The sequence below is a fragment of the Dermacentor variabilis genome, chromosome 4 (assembly GCF_050947875.1).
Source record: "Dermacentor variabilis isolate Ectoservices chromosome 4, ASM5094787v1, whole genome shotgun sequence".
Taxonomy (NCBI): domain Eukaryota; kingdom Metazoa; phylum Arthropoda; class Arachnida; order Ixodida; family Ixodidae; genus Dermacentor; species Dermacentor variabilis.
Genome location: NC_134571.1, coordinates 176,468,446 through 176,479,451, shown reverse-complemented (window position 1 = coordinate 176,479,451; position 11,006 = coordinate 176,468,446). Strand labels below are relative to the sequence as shown.

Here is an 11,006-nt window from a genome sequence, read left to right as displayed (position 1 = left end):
GAGTCGGCACGCGCAGACGCTGGGGCCAGGTTTCGGTCTAGTAATTTAAGTGTAAAACCCTGTCATCCTGGCAAATTATTCAGATCTTCTCGCAAAAGAGATGCTGGCGCAAAGATGTCGGTTGCACCGTGTAATCAATTTCAATTTGGTTTCCTTGAGAATAGGAGAGGACCTGAAAAAAATAAGTGTAATTTTTTTCACTCGACAGAGCTTCAGGCCCCCCATGCAGACAAATTTCAGTCATACAGTATAGAATTCACCAGAAAATAAAGATTAATATATATAAATATATATATATATATATATATATATATATATATATATATATATATATATATATATATATATATGTGCGTGTGTGTGTGTGTGTGTGTGTGTGTGTGTGTGGAGTACGCCATTCACAGAGTGTATATATACACCAGTGATACAGCATTACCGTGAGCGTTACAAAAGCAAGCGTTCAACTTTACAATAAAACAGGCAGCTATGAGATTTCCGAACTTCCCTGTTACGACGTCAGTCCTATTGGCCGGTTATTTCTGGCCAGAAAAAAAAAACAGACTTATGTCGCCATTTTCGTTTATGTTTCAGGACACGATTATCTCTAGCTTGGCTTCCAAGCAAGCTCAGTGGCCGCCCGCAGTTTCGTTCGCCTTGGCCTTCGGGATGGGCGGGCGCTGGTACGTTCCAAAGAACCCGCCTGCAAACATCTCGCTCGGTGACGAATGCGCTCACGACCACTATCCAGCTGGCAACCAGATCGTCAGTATTACGAAGGTGGGCAGACTATCTCCTTGACTCGCCTACACAGTGTGAAATTACCTATTCTACTGCGTTCTAAGTAACGCATTCGTCACATCAAGTGTTCGCCTGCCCTGAGAGAAGGTGTTTGTTTCGTCGGGACTGCGCTCCATCCAAGCACAAAGTTGCGCTCGTGAATCAAGCCTTTCTTTGTCCTCCGTCTGCTTTCGATCGCCTGCTAGTTCCTGCTAACAATGATGTCCCTACAGATGGCACCTGAAGCGATTACGAAATGGCGATGTCCCATACGCGCCAGATAAACACACTTACGAATTTGTCATGTTGCCGTCATTCTCGTCAGCCTCCCTCTATACGTACTGTCCGCTGCGTGTTATCAGATCGCCAAAATAAACAAAGGACGTTCCGCCTCTGGTGTTCGCTGAGGTTAAAATGGATAACGGCACCGATTTAGCGCTGCTGTTAGCACAGAACGGTGCTGTAGCATGCGGCGTCGGCTACCCTGCAAAGTTGCAAAGTAAGAGAGCGGCGGGTTTTTGGGCACCGGCGATAAATCCCACCTATATTTAAAAAAAACTAGCGACAACTGCCGACAGCGTCTGCCGGCTTGTGCCCAGCGAAAAAAGTGTTGAAATGCGCACGCCTGTCGCCCCGGTCACACTAAACGACCGTGCGACATCATGGGGCCGATTCGGGAATGCGGCATTAATTGTTGCCAAAGTGGTTCGTTCTATTCTCATTTGCGCGCTCAACTTCAGAAGAACCCAGTAACTGCGAACATAATAATTGCAAGGTGCGAGATCACGATGTCGGGCGACTTCGTGAAACGTTCGCGCCGATTCAGAATCAAAAACGATACATGCAAAGCGTCCGTCTCTGCTAGCTTCTCAAGGCGCAAACCAGGTGGCGCGCTGAAGTCGATCAATCGACTTCAGTAATCAGTAATCAATCGTAATCAATCGACTACAGTAAGAGGCGATTGGAGGATTGGTGGAAGAAAAGTAGGGAAACGACAAAAGATGGAGACGTACAAAAGCACAGTTCACAATAGGGGATCAGAAAAGTTGGGCGTGGTAGTTCATAGTGTTTTTTATTGTTTAACCTAGGTAGGATATCAGGCAGTATAGTAGCAAGAGCTTGGTGGCGTAACCCACCGCTCTGTTCCAAAGGGAACGCTCATAACATCCATGCATCCATCTAGGGTGCTTGTATATGCTCCTGCAGGGAGAAGAGTTGCGTATAGGTCAGCCGTTATTTCTCAGCTCTGCAGTGAAGCCACTGCTCGCGCGCGCAGGAGGGAAATGCCACACGGTGTTCCATTTGCTTTTGTCTCGGCTGGTCGCGAGCTTCATGCCGAAATTTTTCGCAAGCGCTGAGCAAGATGACACTCTTTAATGCAGGCTGCGCTCGACCGATTGGCGTAGACGGAGGGGTGCCAACCCGCCAAAATTTTTAGTTTGTATGTACATATGTAAATGCACATATACAAACACACGCACGAACGTATGTACAAATAAGGAGTAGGACCCCCCTCGATGCCTCGAACTAAAACCCTGACTGCGACCGTGCCTAGAAGAGCTCAAAAGTTCGCGTTGAAACGCGCATTACCTTGCAACAAAAAGGGATGCAAAGTTTTTCAGCTTGCATATGAAGTTTTCTCACCGACGCCGGAAGGCAAGAAATGTTTTAAACGGTGTTTAAAGAAAACTTGACACACCTGTAGTGGACAATTATGTGAGCACATTTTGGCTGCAGAAACCAGATGAATAATGATCGGCGCCAAGAGAACTATCGTGTCTGCACTTATGTCAGTGACCGTTAACCGTGAGGGTCATTCATCGCTAACCGTCGTTCACAGAAGCTACGTGTTTTCGACATATGCGGTGCAGACACGTAAACTTAAACGCATTTCAAATGTCTACATGCGCGGATTTTACGCAAAGAATTTATTTACGATTCATACCGCAAACTGAACAGCAGCTTCGTAGCAGCAAATCTGCAAGTGGAAAAAGATTCAAGATGGACGAGCTTCCAGATGAAATTTATTTCGTACAAGGGAATGGATGAGCAGTGGATGGTGCCAGCAGGGGATGAGTGCTGGTTCTTGGAGCCTTGGGGGGCAGAATTCGAGGCCACTGGGAAGGCAACATATAATGAGTAACAACAGGTTATTTTTATTGGACTAATCACATAAGAGTACAAACTTGGAAAGTAATTATTCACACACTGCAGACTGTAATATGACAGCACATCTTTCTTTATCTCTTCATACTAATCAGGGTAATTTGGTATAAAGCAGCGTCTATTGAACGTACCAAAACAATTTCACATTTCTAACGTCGACTTAGGCTGATCGAACAAGCAACATATTGCGGGCAGTAAATGCTGAAGCTATCACAACTGTCTCATAAGCGGGAACTCACGGTGTTTTCGCTTTCTACCAAAAAATGAACACCAGCACATCAATTGACCGTACATGAAAAATCAAAACGCCGACATAACATTTTATGAAAACGGAGGAGACAAAAGTCAGGGTGCAGCGGGCAAATTGTACCTGCTAGTATTTACTCTGTTTTGAACACAATTTTCTGGAGCTGCATAGTCAGAACAATCGTACAAGCAACACAGCGAATTGAGCTAGCTGGTAAGTTAACATTCTTGGCGTATATGTGCAACGCGACAGAGACGTGTCGTTCTTTGTACCATGTATGTGTCACACTACACATATACACCAAAAATTGCACTATTGAACAGCCTCTCATGCCAGCCGGTCACATTTCATTGTGTACAGGTGGGTTACTCGAGATAAATGCTGCTTTAGTGTAAACAAGCCGCACTGAACTCTGTAAACAAGGCGAACGCACCTCGCATATCCTGGTCCCTTTCGGACCGGCCGGTCTCTTACGTCCGCAAGGCACCGCGTAAAAAGATTTGCCACCTTCCGTGTGATTTGCATAGTTTGGTGCGCTGCAACTCGCCATACTGGAATACAAGCGTCAAAATTATCTGCTTCGTAGCACTTCACCAAAGTCATTAACTTAATATCCTCGAGTACTCTACCTGAAACCCGGAGCCAATCGTTGCTATACGCACGCTCGACGGTCTGCTGATTGCAATTTCGATGGCACTGACAGAAACGAGTCGGCGCCGTTTCCGTAAAGTTGGATTCGCAGCCGCGCAGTTGAACATTTGACGTCATTTTGCACCCCATGATAGCGCTCGGTGAATAGCGGTGCGAGCGGCACTAGAAAAGTTATGCGCAACTAAGCTACATGGCGCACTCGTTTCGTTGTAGTTGAAACCGTTGCGGGGCTTAGACACGAAAGTTGCGCTTCATAGGTTAGTTCGATCCGCCGTTCTGTGACGCGTATTTCATACTGAAGGGACGCGCATTGCTAGACGTATTTCTTTATTTTTTTTAGCTGGACTTTGCTGACGAACTCGAGACTAAAACGGCGGGTCTCATCGTTTGAAGCCCCGCTGTGCCTGCTACTCGCAGTGCAAGTCTAGATTTTATGTAGGGTGCATTGGGTGTATGTATTTGTATTTGCGGGGTTGTTAGCAAAGTCGGCAGTTACTGTGCCTAGGCAGAGTAACAGCAGCTATGTCTTCAGTGCGCCTTATCTGTGCGCATAATAAATCAGAATGCATACATCCGCTAAACACGGACGAAATTATATTGAGTTTAAGAATGTCGTGCAAATCTAAGCTGGTTGAGACATTTTTAACGCTGAAAGTTCGAGTAAAATAATAATAATAATAATAATAATAATAATAATAATAATAATAATAATAATAATAATAATATTGAAAACAACAATAAAAATAACAATAAACTCTTTATTTCTATAAAACCTAATACATTCACCAGGCCTGCCAAAGCCACATTGGGCTTGACTGGCAGAGCGTGACAGGCAGCGTACAAACTGTTACAATATCAAGAAAGAAAGAAGAAAAAAGAAATACAGGGACGCGATAAATGTATATACATACACTGATACTCAGATTGTACGCATTTATAATAGGTGTACGTATATGCACATATACAGGTTTGAGAAGACATCTGGCGCGTACAAGTATCACCATGCCTCATGATTACTTTGCGCTGCACAAAATGAGTTGATTATAGATAACAAAATGAGTCAAAACCACTAATGCTTCAATGAAAGCTGTGCAGGAACAAACTTTCTGATCACATTTTTAATCAAAGCCACTCTGTAGGCGTAATACAGAAGGAGGTAAGCGAGGTATATTTCTTTACAAGTTATAACCGCTTAAATCCGCACGTTTTAGTGCTTTCTTGAGTTTGTATTTTGATGTTGACTGCAGCACGTGAAGGGGTAAATAATTAAACAACGCAGGAACATAGAATTCGCGCATTTTGCGGTATTTTGTTGCACAACGTGGTATTTGATAACGTCATTTTGGTCTAAGGCTACGGGGAGTTACATATGGTACTTTAAAACGATGGTCCCAGAAATGTCTCAGGGCTATTGTGTGCAGTAGAACCGAAGAAAAATCTGACATGGATAATGCCTTAAAAATGTCGGTGTCGCCTTCAAGACACAAGTCATAACCTATAACTTTTAAAAGGGAGCGCATCAGTGAGTTAATTCTTTTTTACATCGAAGAGCACAATGTCCGTAGGCAGTAATTCCGTATCGGACAACAGTGTAGCACAACGCATGCGCGGTGGTTTTCCTGACTGATATGGGCATGAAGTGACGGATTTTATAAAGTAAGCAAAGCACTGAGCGAATCCTTTGACAGACATAAGAAACATGCGAATTCCATGACAGATTGTTGTCAAAACGCAAACCGACATATTTTACGGATGATGTGTAGTCGATAGGGGCGCAAGAACATGGATCGCAATGTTAATTATGGAATGTTACTTCCCCAGTCAAGTGTACTCTCTTTAATGGACTTCGAAAGCAGACAAGTTGTGTTTTTAATATATTAATGTCGATTAAATTTGTGGCAAACCAGTCCATTGCTTTCGTTGCTGCTTCTTTTAATTGAGAAGCTGCATCAGAATATTGATTTGCATGAGAAACTAACACTGTATCATCTGCATACTGAAATATCTTAATGGGGACTGTCTTAGACAGATCATTAACGTAAATGTTAAATAGGAGAGGGCTTAATACTGAACCTTGTGGAACGCCGGCTTTGATTCGAGAAAGGCTGCTGTGGAAGTTTTGAACTGAGACGTACTGAAACCGGTCCCGGAAAAAATTATCGAGAAGTGACAGAAACAAACCACGGATTCCCATCATAGAAAGATTTGTCAACAAGTCATGGCACACACTGTCAAATGCCTTGCTTACGTCAAGAAAGAATACGCACGCTACCTGGTTAGTTTCAAAACAGAAGTTTAGGAAATCGGAAAAATAATCGAAAAGTGCCTGAGCGCCTTTGCTTTTTACAAAGCCGTACTGCTGCGGTGATAGCATGTATCAAGGAAGCTATTCATAGTGAGCAGCATATGTTTCTCTAAAATTTGTGCTATGCAAGGTAAAACTGATATGGGGCGTTAGTTTTCCACTTTGCCTCGAGATCCTTTCTTATAGAGTGGTATAATGATTGCGTTTTCAGTCTGATTGGAATAACGCCGCATGACAAGATACGATTAATTATTGCTATCAAAACGTCCTTGATGTAGCTGTAGTTTCTTCGAAGCTCGATGACAGAGATGCCATCGGTACCTTCGGACTTGTTGAGTTTAAAACTAAAAAAGAATTGTTTTCAGGTCGCAATCAGCCAGCAACGGTAGATAAGCCAATTGTAGGTTCCTTGTTTTTAGTGAACATGTATCCGGGTGTGTTCTAGAAAAACCAGATATTCTAGAAAAGAAATCGTTAAAATTATTAGCTATACTCTGGCTATCAGATGAAAAGTGGAAAAGGAAGTAGTTATTGCGTAGTTTTTTACCAACGTCTCGGAGGTCCTTTATTAGGGACCAAGTTTTACGGCTGTCAAACCGGGCATTCCTAAACTTGTTGCGAAAGTGATTGCGTTTAGCAAGGCGAATAGCTGCATGAACTCTGTTTCTGCAAAGTTTAAATTTTAACCGAAGTGTGTTGCAGTTGGGGGCTCGGCGACACTGACTCCAAAGCATATCTTTTTCTTTTATAGCAGCAAGAATTTCTGCTGACATCCAACCATCATTAGCGCTGCGCCGTTTAATCGTTATATTTCGATGGATTCTCTCCTGAAGAAGTTTTCCACGGGGGCATGGTTCATAGAAATATGTGCCAATCATATTGTTGGACTAGTCTATTAAATAACCTTGGATCAGTTATTGAAATTTCTGTCTTGGACGCGCTAGAAGTAATGGTGGCAGATGGCTGTGTTAAAGAAGTACAAATGAAGTAGCGATCAGCTAGTTTTGTTTCAACTACTGTGGAATTAATAACAAGATTACATGACCGCACATTTATGTGGTCGATACATGAAACCGTAAGGCTATCCGGCAAAAATTCTTCGCCTGGGGCACAACGGATTGTTTCTAGGCCCCATTTTTTTGTAGTGTCAAGGTAATCACTGAGAAGTGCCTTCGTAGGACAGAGTGTCTATGTTTATATCGCCTTTCAGGCACACATGTTCATCTAGAGAAAGTGATGATAAAGCAGTATCTAGCTCAGACAGAAACAACCGTGTGTTGAAGCGCGGAGGGCGATAAACTGCAGAAATGGCAACTGACAGCTGAGGAGTGCTCAGGCGAAGCGCTACTGCTTCAGCGTGAACGAAGGAAACAGTTCCGAAACTGACCACTTATTTTTAACAAAAAGAGCGATGCCTCCCCCTTTTCCGACACGACGTGTGTATGTAAACATTTGATAGCCTGGCAGACTTTTTTGCACAGTGCATTCCAATGGGATATTTATTTCTGTCAAGACGAAAACATCAAACAAAAAGAGGACACTTGACGCTGCAGCGACGAACTGGTTCCAATGTTTCTTCATGCTACGTATATTGACATGGCTTATACGCAAAGCATTTCCTTGTGGCTCAGATAAAAATGTCTCAGCTTCGGAAAAGTTAGTAGTGACAGGAAAGCCGCAACTGTGCATGTTCAAACAATTTATCAAGATCGGACTTACTATCTATTCTGAGCAGTGACGCCCCTTCTTATTTCTTTGCAAACATTCTGCCGTTTCTTGTCCAGCAAAATTTATAATTTGTTTCCTTGCTCTTTAACCGTGCCATCCGAAAGAGCTCTCGGTTCTCACGAGTTAAATTATTCAAACACAGGCTTGGAAGTAATCCCAAGTGCGATAGACCAGACAGAGCTCCGCGTGCCTTGAACCATTTCTTTTTCTCAGCGAAGCTCCGCAACTGGACCAGAATAGCGGGCGGGGTGACGCCTTGACTGCGCAAACGGTGGACGGCGGCAACGTCAGCTGCTTTGAAATCAGATATTTTCAATTTCACTGCAAGTTCCTAAATGAAGGAAGTCAAATCTTTATTAGATTTAGTTGGAAGGCCGTGAATTTCAAAATTGCATCGGCGACTGTATTGTTCCAAATCATTCAGCCCTGTGTTTGCTCTGTCAAGTTGCTCCGCCTGGGTAGTCACCGTCGACGACAGAGAGACAACCTGGCTACGAAGCTGTTATTTCTGATTTGGTGGTTGTAACGAAGGACGTTACGGAGTCATATTTAGCAGAGAGAAAATCAACAGATCTGGGCATTTCCTCAACAGCATCTGAAATTCTAGCCCAGGCCTCCCCAAACGTCGACAGCTCACCCACTTTCAGAGCGAGCGTACTGACAGTTGTGCACAACTTGTCAAGCCTCTCGTTCACAGACTTCAACTACTGCGCGATAACACTGTCCACCTGAACTACGCCTCCAGAAGACTGGGTTCCCGTGCCGCTTTTGCAAGCGGGACAGTGCCACGTTTCGCGTAAGACATCTTTGCAAACGTGCCTTCAGCGATCGCACAGCAACTCTTTCCTACGTGAAAGCTCGTATTACAAGAAAAGCATGTCAAACATTTCCCATCATCCGGTATAGCGTTAGAACATGAACCACATAGATGAGACATTGCTGTGCAGTCAGCGGTAAACAACACAAAGAATAGGCGATAAGGTATCAAACTCACCTGCCAACAGCAAAGTACGATATCAGTATCCTGAAGTGTTTGCCGCTGACTGCAAGCGTCCGTTGAAGGAGCAGGCTTTTTAAGCGACAGAGGAGACACCAAGTGGCAGAGCAAGGCCTCACGCTCGTGACGTGACGCTCGGGACGTGATGAAGGCAGCCCGCGGAGCACAGGAGGATGGTAAAGCGCATGCGCCGAACGGATCCTCAGATGCGCAAAAGAGACCTCTATCGAAAGGGCACGCAATGACGCAGACCATTTTCAACGTTCGACGATGATAAAATTGATATAGCCATGCACACGGCGGGCAGACATATCCACAGTTCTTATTTTTGAAATTGATTATGAAATTTGACGGCATATATTTTGTTTCGTGCCTAGTATCATTTCTCAAAAAGTTGTGCCATACCAAATTTTAGCTGATTCATCTTAGGATCACTTCACCGAAGGACAATTTGAAAGCCAAATCCTTCGGAATGACGGCATCAAGAAATTAACGCCGATGAATTGGAAAGCCTTTTTGTAGTACGAGAAAATGCGCCTTTGACAGAATATATTATGGAAGTAGTACACCACCATCGGTTAATATAAAGCCTAGACCCCACGTCAGTGTTTTAAAATATTAAAAGGTAAATATCCACATACAAAGCGCATGTTGTTCCAATTTATCTTGGCGGCGTTGAAGTTCAAATGAAGCTGATCAAAAGGCGCAGTTCGAGAAAAAAACCCTCCTTTAGCTCGCTTGAGGGCACCACCTCCACCGTTGACAACCGCAGTCCAAGTGATCGCAGTGGAAGGAGCCTCGACAAAGCACTGCAACGCGGATACTGGCAGTTATTGGAGTAACTCATTTACGAACTTCACGTGTCATAAACGCAACAACCAAATCCTCCAGGCGCGCAGTGCGCTGCGCGCCAAAGGAGCGAACGTTGGGACATGGCCTCCGAGATCTACCGCGGCGCGCGTTTCTGAAAAACGCGCGCGGGGGCCAATCTCTGAGGCCATGGTTGCGAGCATATGCTAGCTGTACCAGGCATAAATGTCGCCACTGTCGGCGCCCATGAGGAGCCGAGAGAAGGAGCGCTGGCATAGGAGGAGGAGAGAGATGTCGTTAGTTTTAGATCATTTAGGGGCTTTAGTGCAATAGCGATCAGGAGTCCAGGGTAGGTAGCAATGAAGAAGGTCCCCTAGGTGCACCTCAGAGTAGCACTGCATTCAGTAACAGAAGAGGGAGGAAAGCAAGAAAGAGAGCTCGGCATGTAAGAGGTTACATAAACATGCAGGGCGGAAGAGGAAAGGAAAAATGGGTAGATATTGAGGGGCAATTCAAGAGAGAACAAACAGGGGTGTACGTGGTTACAGAAACGCATCTAAAAGGCTCGGAACAGCCGCCAATGATTGAGAATTATATGTTTGGGAAAGGTGCGACTCAACTAAGTCGGAATGAAAGGGAGGGGAAGTCGAGATGCTTATCCATCAGGGAGCGAAACGGAAAAAATAAATTCAAAGTGTCAAGAGCATCCTTGGTTACGATGCACAATGAAAATATCACGCAGCTACGTTTGAGTGGATGTCAGATTTTTCTTTTGTTAATTGCTTCTCTCCACCTTGCGGGTTTCTGCAGAACTATTACATCATGCACAACGAAACAAAAGAACATTTGGCAGGGAATGCCTAAGTGTGTTATTAGGGATTTCGGGAATAACGGCGAAATTACTCTATTAGGTGACGTAAATGTCCACTTACGGGATCTAGATAACGATGCCGACAACAACGGCAAGACAATAGTACATATTTGTGAGGAGCACAGCCTTGTCGTCGTGAATACAGGGCCTGAGTGTGATGGGCAGACCACTTGGGAAGTGGAAAACTGGCAATCCACCATTGATAACTGTCTCATTACGGAAGGAATTTATGATGGTCATTCAGAGAAATGGTCATTCACGAGAAAGGGTATACCAGCATAGGGAATGGCCCTAAACGCGTCATTTTGAAAATCGGGTATGTAGTTGGTCAAACGAGCAAGGAGCACAAGATGTAAATAACAAATGCAGTCACAAGAGTAGAGGAAGCACTTGGCAAGTGGCCTAGCAAAGAGTATGAATATAATGACCTTCTAAGTAAAACAACGACAGAAAT

At 44.1% G+C, this 11,006-nt stretch overlaps 1 protein-coding gene across 1 annotated transcript in view; it reads left to right on the top strand.

Moving 5' to 3' along the window:
* The first annotated feature begins 597 nt into the window (after positions 1 to 597).
* The window catches only part of LOC142578077 (uncharacterized), a 35,315-nt gene continuing 24,906 nt past the window's right edge, over positions 598 to 11,006 (top strand). The window contains exon 1 of the mRNA XM_075687497.1: positions 598 to 777. Within this exon, the coding sequence (XP_075543612.1) occupies positions 667 to 777 (111 nt within the window). The 5' untranslated portion in view covers positions 598 to 666. The remainder of the gene's footprint in view (positions 778 to 11,006) is intronic.